We start from the raw sequence: 18,981 nt of genomic DNA on the forward strand, positions 1-18,981 counted from the left end.
ATCGAGGGCTTCACAAAACACTAAGGAGACAACACACCCAGTGGGTCAGGATCCAAGCCCCACTCTGCATGGGGGATGCCTGCGTGAAGTGTGCCATGGAGGGCTTGCCTGGACCAGCTGCTATCAAATAGGCAGCTGTTCCACTAGGAGGCAGTCTTGTGAGTTTCCTTCAACGCCGGGTGATGAGCTATTGAAGTGTGTGTGTGTGTGTGTGTGTGTGTGTGTGTGTGCGTAAAGCCTGTTAAACAATGTGTTCTGGAACGCCATTCTTGCTTTACCCCATCTGTGTCTACCATTGTGCCCCTCAAACCAAGTCTCCAGGGCCAGCATCCTGAGCCCCACACCTGCCCCAATCATGCTTCCTTGCTGGAGTAATTCATCGCTGCCTGGTGCCGACAGAAAAAAAAGAAAAGGGAAACACCTAAACACAGTTAACGAGGCCCCATGATGTGGCCTCTGCCTACCACTCTGGTCACTTTCTACCTGCAGCCCTGCAATGTGGGCACTTGTGCCACTGGCCTGGAGCTCCAGCGTGCACTGCAGGGTTCCTCAGCCCTCTGCCATTGCTCGGGCTCCTGGCTCTGCCCTCTCACTCTGCTCCTGCATTTTTCCTGGTTGGTTCCTATCCACCTGAAATATTCTGCTCAGACTTTGCCTCCTCCAAGGAGCCTTCCCTAACTGCTGTCCCCCCCAGGTTCTGGAGCTCTGAAGTAGGATTGGGTTCCCTGAAGACAAGAAGCTTGGGACGTTCATTTTTCTGTCCCTCTACCCAGATGAGCACTGAATACACGGGTGTCCAAAGAATGTTTGCTGACTCAACCGTGACTTAGAAGCTCGATGTGCTCAGATGACCAGCCCCTCCAGTCTACCACACATCACAGCTGCACAGGCCCCACCTGCGGCTTCAGTCAGAAGGCTCTGTGCTGGCCAGTGCCTCCCTGTCCACAGAAGCAGGCCCAGGGCAGGAAGGGCAGGGCGGGGCTCCACAGGCAGCACTGGGTGGGGATGGGAGGTGGGCCCAGAAACCTCTGCTCTGGTCATACCCTCCTCCGGCACTGACTAAGACGGGAAACTTCACAGCTACTGGGGCCTCAGGGGGCTGTCCTATGCCCCTAGGAGGAGGGCCACCTGCCTTCCAGAGAGGAGGCTGGAGGACTGTCTGCTCTGATGGGGTCCTTTATGATTGAGTGAGGGCTACCATGATGTTTCTCCTGCTCTTTGCTCAGAGCCCCAGAGGCTTCAGGCTGGCAGGTGTTCCTGAGACCCAGCTGGGGCCAGAACCATCCTTTCCTGTCAGGTAGGGGCTTGCTGAGGCATGGTTGGCCATACCCTCCCCTCCCTTCATGAGGAGCTTTTCCCAGAATGCCATTTTGCTTCTCTTGGGTTATTCGAATATATTTCTTTTGCATGAATGATGAAAGCCGTGAATCTGTTTGCATCCCCTTTGCAGGCCAGAGGCGCTGGGGCTCAGTCTGTGTCTCAGCTGAACATTGAGAGGCCCAGCGACCTCCACATCTGCTTCCTAATTCCACCCCACCGGGACTGGGCCTCCTTTCTAATTTGGATCTTACACAGTCCAAAGTTTTTGTTTTAAAAGACAGCTTTGAGTATAGCCTTGCATGCTGCTTCAGTTCCTTTAGGGAAATAAACAACAAAGCAACCAATCAACCAACGAACAAGAGAAATATAACAACTCCCTCCGGGGAGACACTGAAGATGCACCTGCTTTTGGGTAGTGAACTGGTTGTTCACCCACAAGGGCTTCGTTTTGGAATTTCAGGGCACGGCAGCAGGAGTCCCTCGTGGAGTCCCAGTCACTAAACTCCCTGCCGTGGCTGCGCCTGGGCCGACGCCATCTCTGTTCTCCCTCCCCCCGTGTGCACTGGCCCTGGGCAGCCACCTTCTCGTAAGCCTTATGGGGGCGATGCTGGCTCCTTCCTTACCTTTATTCCTTGGCCCAGGCTTTCCAGGGAATTAATATCCAGCCCCTCCTTGCAGGCCTGCAGGCAGGAAATCACCTTCTGACTCTCCATCTTTCCAGGGCGGATGGTGAGACTGGCCAGGCTGCCGTGGAAGAACTGGGCAAACCGCGGTTTGGTGACTTCTCCGCCTGTAAGACAGAGAAGCACAGTTATTCGCCCTGTGGAGCTGGGGTATAAAACACCACTTTGAGGCGCCATTTGGCTATGGAATGAAGGACACAGTGACTGTGGCCAGATTCTCAACAAGAGGATGTCATTTGCCACCAGTACCTAGGCACTCTCAGCTGTACCTGATTGAGGAATTCTGGCATTTCTGAGTTTTAAAATAGTTACTTTCAGGGACACAAACTATTTTTAGAAGACAGGAAAGCCTTACAGAGTGAAGATAGAGGGGGAAGGAAGCTACTACTGATTAAAAGCCTGCTGTGTGCCAGGCTGTGTGCTAGAGACTTCACCTGTAAGCCTGCGAAGGCAAATCATTGTCTCCAACTGACACCTGAAGAATCCTGAGACTCAGAAAGGTGGAGGGACTTGGCCCAGGAATGTCCGCTAAATGCTGCTCTTGTCCTGGCCTGTCTGACTCCAAAGCTGGCTTTTGCTCCCCTGTGTTCTGCTGAGAGGTTGGCAGGCACTTGAAGAATCCCAGAAACCCCACAAGCATAGGTGCTGGCTCTCCTGAAATGAGTTGATTTCGCATCAGTTCAACTTCAGGTTCTCTGGCCGCTAGGGACTTCCTTGATTCTGCCCCACCTCTGACTTTCTGCTCCTGCTTTCCACTGCGCTCTGCTGACTGCGAGGAGCTTGGTCTGAGCCAGGGTCCAGTCTTCAGCATGTGACGTTGTCCAGAGGGGCTTGTGTTGCAGAACCAGCCTGGAAGTTACCTCCTGGCATTTTGTCTGTGGTTTTTGAAATCGGGCCTCCCTAAGGTCCACTTGAATCTCCACCTCCACTGTGAGGGCTTCCCCACTGACTTCTCTGAGCTCAGATCCCTTCCATGCGTGGGCGGCCTACACCAACATGCTTAGCCTTGGTGTTTCACTTCCATTTGTTCAGAGAAGAAGCAGACATATAGGAGAGATACACTGGTGTCAAACTTTCGGCTTTGCTATTCCTTGAGAAGGTTTTATAAGCATCTAAGCTCCTGCTTGCTTGGAGGGGACACTTACGGGTTTTACCTCCTGGTCCTCCTGTGGGCACTCAGCAGGGCCCGCGGCTTCCCCAGGGCCCCTCGTGCCTGGCTCCTGCAGTGCCGCAGTGCAGGGCCCCACCTTCCCCCAGCGCAGTGCGCTCCAGTGAGGCACCTCCCTGTGCAGGACTTTCCTGAAGCCACAGGGGACATAGCTCCGAAAAGTTCTGTCCCAATGACACCACAGCGACTTCACTGCCCTTCAGTGAGCCGTGCCTTGCTGGCACAGTCTGGACCCCAGCTCTGGGGGGAGGAAGCAAAGGGATCTCCCTAGGGCACCCTATCTCAGCCCTCCAGGAGTGGGTGCTCCTGGTACCTGCATTCTTGAGTTCTTTTTACTTCTTAGTAGCCAATCCTTCATTATTCCAACCCTGTGTTACAGTTAATTAGTCTTTCTATTTTCCTGTGCAAATTACTGTGTGGTTTCTCTCTCCTGATTGGGTCTGAATTGATACACCCTCTATGTGTGCACACAGACCTTCGTTCACACTCATTCCTCCTCACATTGGGATACCACCTCCAAACCGCTCACATTAGGCAAATCCACTGGTTCTTTAAGGCACTTCACATCCTCTATCCCCTGCTGCTCACAGAAACCTTTCATGAGTCCCTGCCCACTGTGCCTCCCCCTGCCCTCTGCTCCCTGCCCACTGTGCCTCCCCCTGCCCTCTGCTCCCTGCCCACTGTGCCCTCCCCCTGCCCTCTGCTCCCTGCCCACTGTGCCCTCCCCTTCCCCTCAGCCCGCTGAGCCTAAGGACATTGACAGTTCATTTTCATGGACTCCTCACAACCCAGCATTCTTAGTTCCTGGTTTACATATGTTTTGTGCCTTCACTCACTTATACAGGTGGTTCTCAACCTTGACTACATATTTTAGTGACCTGGGGACCTTTAGAAAGACAGATCCTGGTGCGGAGTCCCTCCCCCAGAGGTGGAGACCAATTAGTGTAGGGTTTTAAAAGCTCCTCAGGTGAGTCAGACGTGAAGTCATGGTTAAGAATCACTGGGCTATAGGCTCCTTGAGGTTGGGCCTTCTACAAACACCCCACGTGACGTCTTTCCTTCCTGCCACTCTCAGGATTCCTCTCACCAGTCTTTGCACACTGCTGGGATTTATTTAAGTCTGTCTCTTAAATGGCAGGGGGCACTCATGCATCATGCATTTTAATGAAGACAACACTGAACAGGTATTAAGGGCTGAGGGGCACAACAGGCACTTTGCATAAGTGGTTCATTTATTCCTCTCAGCCACACGGGCCCCTGTGTTGCCCTGGCATCTCGCACTCTGTCTGGCACACAGCAGACATTTCACCACTGTTTGCAGAGTTGCGTTTAAATACCAGCAAAGTGGTGGGCATTGTGTTGTCTCTCTGACATCCGTCTCACTCTTGCCCTCTTGCAAGGGCAGCCCTGAGGTCGGAGGGTGGATTCTGTTTAGTCAAAGCTAATCAGGTTTTCCTGTCTCCATTGCTCAGGGACTGAATCAGGTAAGCACCTGGGACCCAGCACCAAGGTGAAGCCAGTCAGCACCTGGCATCCGATAAGCCATGGCTGTTGATTCAGGAATAATCATGACGCCAAATTTAGGCCAGTGAGATGGGAGGAGAAACTGACTGGCTGCTTCTGGGAAAAGAGCTTCCATTTTCTTTCCAGAAGGTTTGCAGCACCTACTTTTGCTCTCTCCACCCTGGAAGGCCGAGAGCTGCTGCAGCCGCCTTGCAAGCAGGCCAGGGACAACCAAGGCGATGCACGGCGAAGGGCAGAGCCGGGAGAGGCAGAGCAGGCTCAGCAGGGCCCTGAGTGGGCCTCCCCACTGCTCTGCCATGGAACGTCCTCCGCTGGGGAGCCCAGCATCCATCTTTATGGTCTGAGCCATTTTGACCCACTATTGTTACTTTCCACCCCAAACACCTCACTTTGGAAATGATAGGAGTCCACAGAGAACAATGAGCAGATCTGGCTTTGAGGGATGGCCTGAGATGGCCATGGCTGGAGGGCATGGGGAGCCAATGTGGAGCCTCCTGCTCTAGGCCCTCAAAGTCATTAGCATATTTTTGCCCTAGCAAAGCGACACTGCTGTGGACCTGCAGGAAGAAGGCCTGAGTCTGGGTATGAAAGGTAGAACTGCCACTTTCCAGGGCATCCTGTGGTCTTCTTTCCAACCATCATGTACTGGGTACAAACTACATTTCTTACCCCATGTGAAGTCCTCACATACATTATTTTATTGAACCATCATCAAACTCTTGTGGGGGGTACTTATTCTATAGTTAGAGATGAACAAATTCAGGCTGAGAGAGGAGGTATAAGGCGCCTAGGGCCACAAAAGTAGGAAGTGGTGAAGTGCGGGCCTTGTTGCGTGAGCACATCTATCCATGCAGAGGACCAGCTGGGGCATCCTGGTGATCCTGGCCGGCCCAGGCCAGCGAGCCTCAGAGAGAGCCCACTCTGCCATGTCCTCCAGCTCCACTCGGCTGCTCACTCAGCAGCTCCATCCTTAAAGGCCAAACTTTGCGATGCTTATGGATGCCGCCATTTTTCTACACACTATTTTCTCTCAGCGAAGCATCCACATTCAATATTTTTTGACTAAAAAATCCCAGATCTGTGATGTACCCTATTTATCAGTGATGCAGCTCCAGGAAATCAATTCAATTAGCATTTTGCAATAGGAGACCAGCATAAAATTTGAAATATACTTGCACTCAGGGGTTGGAGTGATGTGGGTTTTGAAGTATTGTGGATACATTGAAAATCTCTTTCTTCTTACTATCTAGAGTGTCTGCATCTACCACATGGGCCCTCTGTTAGCATTTAGATATAAACATGCTCATGAATTATTTTAAGAAAAAAATAACCTGATTTCTAATACAAAAAAACCTCCGCTAAATCTTTGAGAGCATGACTTTGGATTCCTGAGGCTAGATTGGCACACATTTTAAAGTGTTTGCTGAATGCCTTGCCTTCTGCTAGATTCAGTTAATGATAGGATGTGGACCATGCTCTCCAGGAGCTTACATGTAGCTGGGAAAATAAAGTATACAAACTGGAAAAATAGAAAAGAGTAAACTGCCAATACGACAGATGTTCCAAGGCAGAGCATGATTCATTTTCGAACCAATGATATGGATAATGGGCCAAAAGATCACAGGGGAAATAATAATAGCCATCATTTATGAGGTCCTTCAAACATGTCAAGTTCTTTAATATGCTATTTTATTTCATTCTTTTTAAAAAATTTATTGAGGTGATACTAGTTAATAGGGTCATATAGGTTTCGAGTGTACATTACGATGACACATGATCTGTATATTGCATCGTGCACGCACCACCCAGAGTCAAATCACCTTCCATCACCATGTATCTGGCCCCCTTCACCCTTTACTACTTCCCTCACCACCTTCCCTCGGGTGACCACCATACTACTGGGTGTGTCTATTTTATTTAAGTAGTAAGATATTACTTTTAAGACCTTAGCCTCTCTGCTTTTCATCTCTCCCCTCCTGCCCCCATTGCTGGCTTGTGCTCAGTGCCACAGGGAGGGCTGTGACAGGAAGAGCAGACTGGGCTTGAGGCTGAGTCTCTTCCCCAGTTTCATTCCCAGAAGCCTAAACTCTTGGGAAGTGGGGAAGATCTAGGAACGGATCCACACCGGGGGAGAAACAGAGGAAGAGACTCCGGATTCCCCAGACTAGGAAACGACTCCCCAGACTGGGGGGTGTGAAGGGAGGTCCGACGGCTGAGATGCAGAATGAGGGCACCCGAGCCTGTCACCTGGCTGAGCTGTGGCAGGGGTGTGTGGTGTTGGGAGGGAGTGTGGCCTGGGGTCTGGACAGACGAACAGATGGTCTTACAGAGAGAACATGAGGAGCAGTGGAAGTCTTTTTACGGCCCCAAATGAGGCCAGGGAACTCTGAGGGAGCTGCCAGTCTCGAAGGACTTCTAGTGACTGATGCCCAGAGTGAATACCATATCAATGGATAGCTGCATAGAAAGATGGATTGGAGGCCCCCTCAGCCCCCAGCACCATATCAATCCCCCTGAAATCAGCCGGCACCCTAAGAGAATGAAAGAATTCCAAATTTGCCAAGGTCAAGTCTCCCTCACTTGGATGGAATGAGGGCTGGAAATGAGCCTAAAATGGATGTGGAAAAACTAATTTCTTTTCTTTACGAATCCAGATTCTTCCCTACTACACTTTTGACTCCTTTTATAGATGATGTTTTCGAAGTTAGGTTACTTGCCCAAGTTGGTCCGAAGGTTGTGGGCTATTTATTGTTAAGCTGGTTACTTGCCCAAGACTGCACAGCCAGAAATTAGTGAAGCCTAGATTCAAACTCAGATCCTTCTTGCTCCCAAGCCTTTGATCTGCACGCCACACAGTGAGATTTCTTGGCAGCCTTCTTGGAAGTGTAATAATTGGGCTGCTTCTTAAGGATGGGGACAGACTGGGACTGACACACATTCTGCGGGGGCAGAATGTCCAATTACAGTGGGCTCTGGGGACACTGAATGAGTTCAGCAGCAATTCCCAAGGACTTGTGCCAAGTTTGCTGGGAAACATGGTTGCCTTGAAAAATAGTAGGAGTTGCTAAACGTGATGCAACAGAGCTGGTGTTCTTGTGAGCCAGAGTTTGCCCAGGAAATGAATTCCCCCTCAGCTTTCTCTCAAGTGAGAGGGAATGCCCACCACTCTGAAAAGGGCTTTTGAACCCGTAATGTCCATTCCCCTCTCAGTCTGAGGAAAGGATCAATGTGTCCAAATGTACTGGGTCTCCTCCCTTTGCAAAGCGTGTGTGGGCTGCTGCTGGTCTTTTCTGTCCTGCTGCCATTCCCATAGCTAGTTAGTTGGAGAGACACACAGGAAGGGTTGGGGGCCACGTTCCCCCTTGCTCGAGCCAGAAAGCTGCCCTGTGCATGGCTGGTTGAGGGGGATGCCTCTCAGTGAACACAATTTCATGGATGGTTGGGTATCAGTGTTGAGCAATGCAAATGTAAGACCATCTGAAATCTTGCTTTCTCTCATTTTCTCATTTCAGCGATAGAGACATCCACAGAACGCAAGACTAAGTGAAGTGTGTAATAGACCCCCATGAGCTGCAGCTTTAATATTGCCCCCCAAACCCTGGGAACTGGCAGCTGCAGGTTGCAGGTGGCTTGTGGAGACCGGTGAGCTGCCACCATGGCTGCCGTGACACGTTCTCGGCAGGCTTTCCCGACCCTTCAGGTTTTGTGTATCCATCTCTCTCACTTTTCCAACAAACATTTATAGAGCGTGTTCCAAGTACATAAAACATACAGCTTTTGGATGACCTCAAAAGTTAGTTCTCTGGAGACCTAAATTCACGAAGTTGGAAGGACCCTCATGTATCACCCAGTTTCTCCCCTTCATCTTCTAGAAGGAGGACTGAGGAGTGCAGAGACAGGACACTGTTTTCAAAGACTCAGAGCAGCTACTGCAGCAGCGGTGAGTGCCTGGGATTCTCCTCTTCTGACACACAACTTCCCTTCCCACACTAAAGCATGGGGACTGATGGGCCTGCGCTTACTTTTAGCCCTCAGGTTGTCTTTGCAGGATCTGTGGGAAAAACACCCCAGAAAGTTTGGGCAAAGGATTAGAGACCAGATTAAGGAATCCTCCAGCCTCCCTTATTTAAGGCTGGGATGCACCATCTGACTTTATATGACCCTACAGGCAGAGGTGGTGTGACAGCATAATCAAGGGTGGGGGCTCTGGTGGCACAGACCTGGGCGCAAATCCAGGTTCCATGTGACCCTTACCAAGGCTCTTCTCTAAGTCTTTGTGTTCTCATCAGCAAAATGGGAATTGTAAGCATACCCACGCCACAGGGGCTGTTAAAAGACAAGATGCTGAGACGTCAGCCCAGAGCAGGAACTCAAAAGTGGCAGCGAGTTCAGGTGGTAGCCAGGGCCCGGGAGGGGCCCTAGAGAGGACGTACTGTGTGAGCTCCTCCGTCTCACGGTTCAGTGGCTCCTGGCTCTTTTTTTCTCCCCCTCTGGTGTGTCCTTTGGAAAAGCTAAAATGACACTGCTTTTTCTCTAAGACCCTTGTCAAATTTTCTAATTGATACAATCTTCAGAAAAAGGTACAGAGTTAGAATTACAGCCCTGTTATACTGAGTTTCCAGGCATGAATCACTGAATTTTAAAGCTGATTTAACCTGTACTGTCTTTAAACCAATACATGTTCATATCAAATTAACTCTGGGGCCTAGAAAAATCTTTCCCTGATTTTAAAAAATTACAGACAATGCTAAGAGAAACCCTGCTGGTCATCCCTGTGTGTCAGACCATGAACCATACGCTTTTGTCAAAACCATTTGGAAATGGGGTGTAATTGAACAAACACTAATTATTGACCTTCTCTGGGTCCTGGAGCAGGGGACAGGTGAAGAGAGGAGAATCCGGGAGTGCAGACAGTCATTGCCTTTGCAAACTCATGAGCTGGTAGGGGATGGAGACCTGCATTATGAATGCCAGTGAGCTGTTTTCCAAAGACTGCTCCAGGAGCAGCACTATTTCACAAAGAGTGAGTTCAGCAGCAAAATAAGATTAAAGAATTTAGTTTAAGCAATGTAAACAGAGTGCTTTCTTGGTGGGCTTTTGAGAGCTTTTAATAACTTAACATGCACTGTGACTCTCCAACGAGGTGGTGTGGGATGGTTGGTGCGGTTTTCCAAACTTGACCTTGGCCTCCTTGTGGAAGGGGCCTCCTGTGGCACAGGAGCTTCATAAAGCCCTCTTTGGGAAATGCCACCTGAACATAAAGCAGATTATGCTAGCACGTGCCTCTTTCTTCCAGAGCACAGACCCTAGGGATGCAGAATAATTTGAACACAGACTTTATTAAGGGAATTTGTACTAAATTAGACCAAGCTTATTAAATAAAGGCATGTACTTCACATGTCAGCACTCATTTAGTGTCTGGCAGGCTGCGACCTGGAAATGAACACCAGATCTCAGGCCCACAGGTGGCTCTGGCTCCCCTGAGGCTGCGGGTCACATGCTATTGATTGCTGCAACTCTCAGCATTATTTCTGCCCTTTTATCCCTTTTCTGACCATTCCTATTCTTTGCCTTGGCTTCTCCTAAAAGCCATAATGGGGGTTCTGTATTTATCCCTTAACAGGTTCTAATTTATAAAACCATCCCCGTTTCAACCTCCCAATGCTTTATCTGTTAAGTAGGGGGTAGAACTCAGTAAGACCAGGAGCTAGGTAGAGAGCCTTCCTTATCTGCGACAAAAGGGATATCACAGTAAGGAGTAGGAAAAGCTGGACACTCTGGGAATGCCAAGGTCAAGAATGCTAGAGGAGAGTCCCCAACAGAGGTAGAGATGAGGTGGTTGCTAGGGACAGAGCCTGAGTAGGGACACCTGTGATGAGTCTACCAAGAATGGATGAGGATCAGGCAGAGAGCAGGGAAGTGGCTTCTTGAGGCAGTGCCACATTTCGTCATTTTGTCAAGGATACTCTTGTCCAGATGCCACATGCAATAGATAAAAGGGCTGCTCTGGTTGTTGTGCTGGGAGAGGTGCCCTGAAGTGTCACCTGCCAAGGCACCTCCCTGACACCCCGGGGCTCCCTAAGGTCCGGTCTGGCACAATCAGCAGCCTTCCCTGAGTCACTCCCACGGACAGCGGGGTTGGGGCACCTGTGGGACTGGGCCAGTTTACAGGTCCGGGGGCAAGCCGATGTGAGTATACAATTTTTATTATGTATGAGTAGACCTTGAATTTGTGTTGTTAGAACTGGGTGGGTAGGGGATTCAAGGAAAAGAACAACTTAATTAGTCTTTTAAACAACCTTCTCTCATGGCATGATCCAGAAAGAGACAAGGGACCTGATATTTGTTTACTGGCAGCCATTTCTGAGTCAGCTCAGACTGCGTGTGTCCTGAGAACACTGTGACACTGAGCACAGAAGGGAGGGCGAGGCAGTCTGCATCGGGCACACAGAGAAAGCAGGACTCTTTCGGGACATCAGGTCCATCCTTGTTGCAGTTTTTATCCATGTTTTAGGCTGTACTCGTGACATTTCTTAAGTGTAAATGAACTTCCTGGTTCTTTTTTAATTACTGGAAAAAATACCAATGAAACCAAGGTCCACTGATTACTCTGGCCTTCAATTCACGAAAAGGACACAGCAGGCTCACTGGGGCCGCAAAGCGCTGCCCGGCGACGGTGCCGGTGCCGGAGCCACCTCCCAGGAACACCCGACAAGCTGCTGCTGTCAAACGACTTTCCATCCCCATTGTTAAAGCCCGGTTGGACGTTTTGCAAATGGGAGCTAGTTCCCTTGGCAACCTCAAAAGCACCTGCAAAACTCCCCACAGTTGTAGGCCCAATTAGAGGTCCACACAGAGGGCCTAAAGTATATACATAAGCGGACTTTGGGAGATTTAGAAACATGCTGAGATAAGGGCCACATCGCAGGCCACTAACTTCACAGCACCATGTCCTACTGACAGAGCTTTTGATGCGTCCTTCCAAGACAAAACACGGCTCCAACTAGGTTGTGAGCATTAATGTGAATCCAAGCTCCTCCGTGAGGCAGGAGGACATCCTATGGCCTGCCCGCGACTCCCTTTCCCAGCCTCTTCTCCACTCAGTCTGGTCTGTGTACATCCCAGGGATAAGGTGCCCTGAGCAGGACTGCATCGCGCGTCCCTGCCGTGGCACATGCTGTTGCCTTCCTTACCTCTCTAGTGAACTCCTATTCATCCTATACAGCCCGATTTTAAAGATTCAAAAGATTTTCTCCCATCCTAAAAATTTACTCATGGACTGTCATTCCTCTCAGGGAAAATACCCAAATCTTCTCCAAAACCCACATATGCATGATCAGGTTCTTGCCTACACCACAGGCCCTGCCTTCCAGTATGTGTCTTCCGACTATTCTTGAGCCTCAGTGACCTTCTTTCTGATCTATAGATGGAGCTGAGAGAGCATGTCTGTGTGTGAGGATTAGTCTTGGGCATGCAAGGGGCTACGGGAAGCTGCAATCGCAGAAGCCAGAGAGTACTCTTCCAAAGTGGCTGCCACATGGAGTTTAAGTGCAAGCAGCAGAGAGTGGATGGAGGGGAGGGCCACAAATGTTTTCAAATTGACACCTGCATTTGGCTCAAACATGCCAAACACACTCCATGCGCCCAGCACCTAACTCACAGCAACCCTACGAGGTATACACCACTCTAGTTTTATGGGTAAGAAAGTAAAAACTCAGGGAAGTAGGAATTCCGCTGGGTCCACACAGCTGGTAAGTGGCAGGGATGGGATTTGGATTTGACTCCGACTCAAAATTTTCTGTCTCCAAAACATCAACTATCTTTTTATTTCACTTGTGGAGGGCCACTTAAGGAAGGATATAGCAGGCGATTCAAAAAGGGCACACAGAGCTCCTGTGACTTTTTGGTTCCAGGGTTGTTGGATGCATCAGAGGGTAAAGGGTTTATAGAGTTTGTGTTATGTTTGTAAACACATCAGTTCCTGCATTTTTCTAGACGTGTCATCACATCAACAAGGGGATCAACTAGCAATGGGGACAGCGAGTCACAGTGAAAGCAGAGATGGTTTGAACACATGGAGTGAGGCAGATTTTTGTCGGGGGACTTTGGCTAAGCTTCTTCACCCCTCAGAGGCTCAGTTTTTTTATCTACAGGCTGTGACAAATAGCACTTTCTGATATGACTGTAAACATCCCATGTATGTAAAGAGTCTTCTTGCAACACTAGCTCTTAAAGTATCCACCAGGAAATGACGTAAGACACTTTTCACATTTAATTGGCCAAAGCAAGTCATGACTATACCTAATTCCAAGAAAGAGTGGTCCTAGCATCTACCTGGGAAGAGAACAGGAATACTTAGCAAATACCCTAGTAGTCATTCTTTTTCCCACATTCTTATAAAAGAAACATATAATTTGGTTTGATGTTTAAAAAACACTTTAAGAAAATAGCTTTTAAGTAAATTGTAATCAGATATGATATGAGAGCTGATTTTATGATGTGACGATTTGATCTTCAGATGTAGCCCAGGAGCCTGGAAAAGGAAACGCCTCATAGAGAGTGGACTGCAGGTCCACAGACAACCCATCCTACCCTCGAATAGTGGCCTATACAGCATCTTCCCAGAGTGATTTCAGAATTGTTATGGAATAGAGAGAGACTGCTGTATTTTGCAAGTTTTCCCTCTTTTTCAGTGCAAGTGTTTTTTAGTTATTCTATCTCATTTCACTGTTTCATTGTGTGTGTGTGTGTGTGTAGAAGATGATAGTTATGGTTGTGAAAAAATAATTCTCTTGGTGTCTATCCAAATCAAGGGAAGCCACATTTGTGCCAGGTATACAGCCTCCTATGCATCTTACCCTGATGAAGAAATCACCAGGAATCATTCAGACAGCCTGGACATTGAACTGGGAGCCAGTAACAGGTGGGACTTTAGGGTGGTCTTATTTAGGGAAGAGTGGTTATGTTTTTTTAACGAGCTAAGGGCAGTCAAACAAATATCTGTTAACTAGGTAGATAGTTTGTGGTGTTCATCAGTGTTGTTCATAAAATGGTCAGTTTTTCTTCCAGTCACATTGCAGATTTCGCTTCCCGGTCCTTAGGTATGGCCACATGAGATGCTTTGGCCAATAAAATGCGAGTAAAAACAATTGGTGCCACTTGTAGGTGAAAACTGTAAGAGCTTATATACCATTCATCATGCTTTCTTTTTTCTTCTCTCTCTGTCTGTATGCAACACCGTGCCTGCTCTGTCCACCTGGGATACAGACTGAAGTAAAAGCAGAGAAGAGCCTCCCCTAATTTTCAGTGAATATGAAGCAAGAATTATTTTAAGTACCTGAGAATAAGGGCTTGCTTGTCACTGCAGTATAACTTAGCCTAGTTCGATTCATAGAGATCATATTACTTCTTTATGAAATCACTTCTTTTTATTTGAGTGGGGTTGTTTCCCTACCCAGTGAGCATGAAACTAGTCAGCAGCGGTGGTAGCTGGCCTTGTAGAATGGGGGATGGGTATCCATTGCAGAATAGGGTGACAGGAATCTGCACGGGCTCTTTGAGGGCCTCTAAGCAAAGTCATGATAAGGTTCGTGGTGAGGATATGAGTAGGACCCTCTTATATTACAGGGAGTATCCAGGCTATGTTCCAAAGTATCTGCAGGTTTGCTGTGGTGTTGGTGGGGGCCCTGGGCCACACAGAGGGCCACTGCTTTCGTGCAGCTGTGTTCCGTGACTAATGAGTCCTGGGAAACCTCTAAATCAATGCCTTGCTATAATAATTAGTTTCATGGACTCTTGCCAGATGACACAGTCTCTGTTTCCTGATATCCTAGGGAATTCTGCCGTACTGATAAAACTCTCATCAAGTTCTGTTGAAATGTTTAATGAACTTTTTATTACCATGCGACACGTCAGACATCAAGCAGACGATCTCAGCTCAGGAACACATTTTCTTCCCTTGCCTCGTTCATGCCTTATTTCCCTCCTGAATTTTGTATTCCTTCTGCTCCCAGGGCTGTGCTATGTGCACTTACTTATGTTTTCTCATACACGGAATGGTCTAGAAGTCACTCTTTGTCCCAGAGGGGCCTATGTCTCCTCTAGTTCACCCTTTGGTTGGCTGGTCCTCTGAAGGCATATTCTTACACCAGAGTCCACCTCTCCCTTCAGTCTTCCATGGTGAATGGTCACAGTCACAAATCTCAGTAACTTTCACAGAATCCATCAACACGAGGTTGAGTCACCTCGAGTACTAATCTGCCTATTTGGGGAGTGTTTTCCTTCCCCTCTGCTCCCTCATTGGCACTTCAACGCACCGTAGCCCTTAAGGGAGCAAACGCAGAGTTCAATGGATCTGAGCGAAAGACAGAAAGGTTACATGCCTGTTCCTTAGAGAGCTGCTTTCCTGATTCCAAACAGGAGATTAGTGGGGTTGTGTATTAGAGGAAAGGAAGTGAGGAGAGAGCCGAGAGCTTTGAGTGGGAAGGCAAAAAAGAGCCTCTGTCCTCAGTGAGCAGGAAAGGGGCTTAGAGTGGCCTGCCATGGCTTCATGCCTCCAAGAAATGTATCTCCCGCAGCTTTGCCTATTTGTGAGTCCCCACAACAGAGGGTTGGGGGCTTGGACAACTTGTGTGGGGGTAAAGGAAGGTCTTTGGCTCCTGCCCAACATGGCGCTTAACAGAGCCAACTGGCCATTTTGATACAGGATTCTCTATTCAGCCTTTTCTCATTCATAGCTCCAGTCTGAAACTGGGTGAGGGTCCAGAATGATAAAAGGCATCAGTAACTCTGAGGCAACCATGGAACTGCTCATGTTGATCTAAAATCAAAATCTCGTTTCCAGACAAGTTTTGCATTCTTACACAGGCCTAGTGTCTGGATAAATCCTTATATTTATGAGTCCTGTTTTATTAGTAAGTGACAGTACTAATTTTCTTGGTCAGTTCCAACACCATTTGCTTTTCCCTTTTCTCTATTGGTACTTTTCATGGACTGCACACAGATGGGCTAGGGAGAAGGGTTTGGTTTGGGGTTACCTTGCCAACATGCGCCGACCGTAAGTTGCATGGCTATGTGAGATGGATGAATGGGCCAGTCGTTGGTCACCAGGTATGGTTCGTATGTTGCTCCATCCATGTATAAGGTAACCACAGGAAACTCCACATTGATGACATAGTAATGCCACTCTTTGTCACAAATCTAATGAAAAGAAAGAGACGGAACACTTAAAGTTGAATATACAGTGAAACATCAAACAAGCTTTTATTCTAATTATCAAAGGGGGAGAAGGCATTTTTGGGTGAACAGTTTTTATCGCAAAGAACTCAATCAACATAGAGATTGGCAGATGCTGAGTTTATAGAAGCTCACATCGGACAGGGTGGGGCAAACGGTTTGGGCAGAGGGAGCCCAAGGGTCCGATCGCCAGGCAAACATTTGACTGTGGCAGGTCGTCTTAACCACATACATTACCAGCTCGATAGGCCAGAAAGCTGTTGGTGGACAGGTGAGGGTATCAGCTTAGATTTGCTTTGTATAAAAAGTTTTCTTAGTTCTTCAGTAGAGAAAAAGTTAAATTAGAATTATTTTTCTAAGTTTGGGGATAGAGAGAGCTATAGAAAGTAAGAAGCCAGATCAAAAGTAGAAATAAAGATGAAGATAGAGAAGGGGAGGCAGAAGGAACAAAGAAAGAAGAAAATGGGAGAGGAAAGAACTAGGAGTTAAAGAGGAGGGAGACAGCCAATGAACAGGAGAAGAGGAAGAGACGTGAGATGCAGAACAGCAGGAGCCTTCCAATCCCTTTGTCTCTACAGTAAGGCTTGTCTGTGGAACTGTTGTAATCTCATGCTCTGTTCGATTCAAGCAAAATGAATCCTGAGAGAGATAGTCTTCCTACCTGGGAGTACTTGGGGAGGCAGAGAAGAACCAAAGATAGGTCGCCCTGGTCTGGACTTGGTGCAGAACACTCTTACATGCATGTCCCCTCAGTTTATTCCTGAGACTTGTGGTCTTAGGGCTGGAAACCAAAACTTAACCCTAATAGATGGGTAGGGACATTGGAGACCAGGAGGGAGTCACAATTCCTGACTTCAACGGACTAAACTCCCATGGCATGACCCAAAATAGAAATCAAGACTGGGTGTCTTGGGAAGGGGAATAGAAAGCATAAAAGGAAGAAAGAATGAAGAATGATGCTCCCCTCCCTCCAGTCCCCTCAGCGAGTGCCTTGGGAGTCATGTTAGGCTCTCTCTCCTCCACACTCCCTCTCCCTGTAATCCCTCGGCATCCTGTGAAATTCCCCTCTGAAACATCTCTCACCTGTATCTTCTTGTCTCTATGGCCCCTGCCATCTGTGACAGCAGAGACAGATGAGTTCTGCATGAAGGTGACCCCAAGGTGAGGGCATCAAAGCCCTCCCTACATCCCACATTGGATTAAATGTGCTGTTTCTCATGAATAGATAACACCAACTGGGATGCTAAATGATCTTTTCCCTTTCATTTTGCAATAAGAAATTTTTCCTTAATGTTCTTTTTATATTGTCCTGTCTCATGTCTCAGAAAATTGCTCCTTTTGAAGCCCATTAGTCTGATAAAGCCTGATGAATATTTTAGGGGCCCGTGGAAGATAAGCAGAAGAGGCCCGGGCAGATGTCTCCAAAGTCCTGTGACAATCCACTGGTTTTACAGCTCAGTGCCTGTTACACCTCACTAGAGGCCCTAACCCAATTTACACTCCCTTCCTGCTCCATGCCTGAGACCAGCTACTGACTGGGCTGGGAGCAGGGCTCACAGGCTGGGCCTGTGTGGCTGCAGTGGAGTTGATCCAGGGGGGTAGATGTGGCAAAAATGAAGAGCTGGAGCCACAGTCTAGGGGTGATGGAAGAGGGAGGAACTAGGAAGAGCATGTAAATGAGGAAGCATCCAACCCGAGGAGGCCCAGTGCATCCTGGTTATGAAGTTTGCAATCAGCAGCCAGGCAGCATATTCCAGAATATGGAATATGGTTCACATCCTGGGGATGTTCTCTGAGGCATCAGGAACCCTCTGGTCAGGCTTAGAGCACAGAGGGACTCTGACCACACCCCAGGAGGGAGTGGTCCTTTGAAATGTAGGGAGTCCTTGAGAGTCACCCAGACAGCCCCAGGGTTCTCCCCCATCCTGGTCATCATCACCACTTGCACAGGTGCATCCTCTGGAGCGTGACTGCCTTGTTAGACCCACATGCCAGCTGCCTCTGCTGTATTCCACGTCTGCCGAAGCGGGTTGGAGGGAGATCCTGCGGCTCGCTTTCTTTCAAAACACTTGTAACATTTTTGTAGGACAGTGCAAAAAATTCCAAGGGAGAAGTAAAATAGTTCCATAGCTCAATAGTAGCCGTGATTCCTCTCAACATTACAGTCTTTCCTAGGAAGCCCCCTCCCCAGCTTTTCTGAAGTGCGAGGAGCAGGCCCTGTGGTGGCCTGCGTAAAAACAGTGACCTTGTACACCCAGCTTTGTTGTTTTTTTAATTTCACATTTCATTAGCATATCCAAGACTCCCAGCAGCCTCAGCGTACCTGTCTATAATAACATTCCACTCTTGCTGGAAAAATGGACCTTTTCTATTTATAGCATTCCTGTAAAATATCCTGGGAAACAACAGCTCGGAAAGGTCTGCTTGGATCACACTGTGTGTACAATTTGAAAGTGTGCTGGTTTCGCTTAATGTCAGCATTAAAATGCCTTTACCAACTTCATTTTAGGTGGCTGTATAATATGGACAAACCATACTACACTTAAACATTCCCCAAGTATCAGGTATTCATAGGTACCTGCAATTATAAATGATGCTGCAATGAATTTCTTTGTACACAGATATTTGTCTGCATTTCTGATTATATCCATGGGAAAGATGCCTAGAAGTGAAATTATGGGGTCAAATGTTAGAGGTATTTTGAAGGCTCTTGATACATATTGTTTTGGTTTTCTTCTGCAAAGGGATGTGCCAATTTAGACTCCTGCCCTAAGAGCTGGAGAGTGCTCATGCATTATACCCTTACTGACCACATTAAGCACCAAGAAAGGATAAATTCCTGGCATTTTGGAAGGGGATACATTCATTTCATTTTAATGTGGGTCATGAAGATGGCAAGATTTATAGTATCCAAGGTCAAAAGGGAAGGGCCTTCTGTGAATGGGGAGGAAGACTCGAGAGGTATGCATGACTGGAAACTTCCCCAGTTAGCTCCTAATTGGATATCCAACAGGCAAATAGCTCAGACTAGGTTTATGCTTGCAGACGTCT

General features: G+C 48.1%; 1 protein-coding gene across 1 annotated transcript in view; it reads right to left on the reverse strand.

The window, feature by feature from the left end:
- Positions 1 to 18,981, reverse strand: part of CLSTN2 (calsyntenin 2) — a 588,535-nt gene that overhangs the window by 22,745 nt on the left and 546,809 nt on the right. Inside the window, exons 9-10 of the mRNA XM_037061175.1 lie at positions 15,732 to 15,894; positions 1,944 to 2,110 (exon numbers count right to left, since the gene is read on the reverse strand). Coding sequence (XP_036917070.1) covers positions 1,944 to 2,110; positions 15,732 to 15,894 — 330 coding nt within the window. The remainder of the gene's footprint in view (positions 1 to 1,943; positions 2,111 to 15,731; positions 15,895 to 18,981) is intronic.

Source organism: Sturnira hondurensis, unplaced genomic scaffold (assembly GCF_014824575.4).
Source record: "Sturnira hondurensis isolate 20B ecotype Veracruz unplaced genomic scaffold, ASM1482457v3 Scaffold0013299, whole genome shotgun sequence".
Lineage (NCBI taxonomy): Eukaryota > Metazoa > Chordata > Mammalia > Chiroptera > Phyllostomidae > Sturnira > Sturnira hondurensis.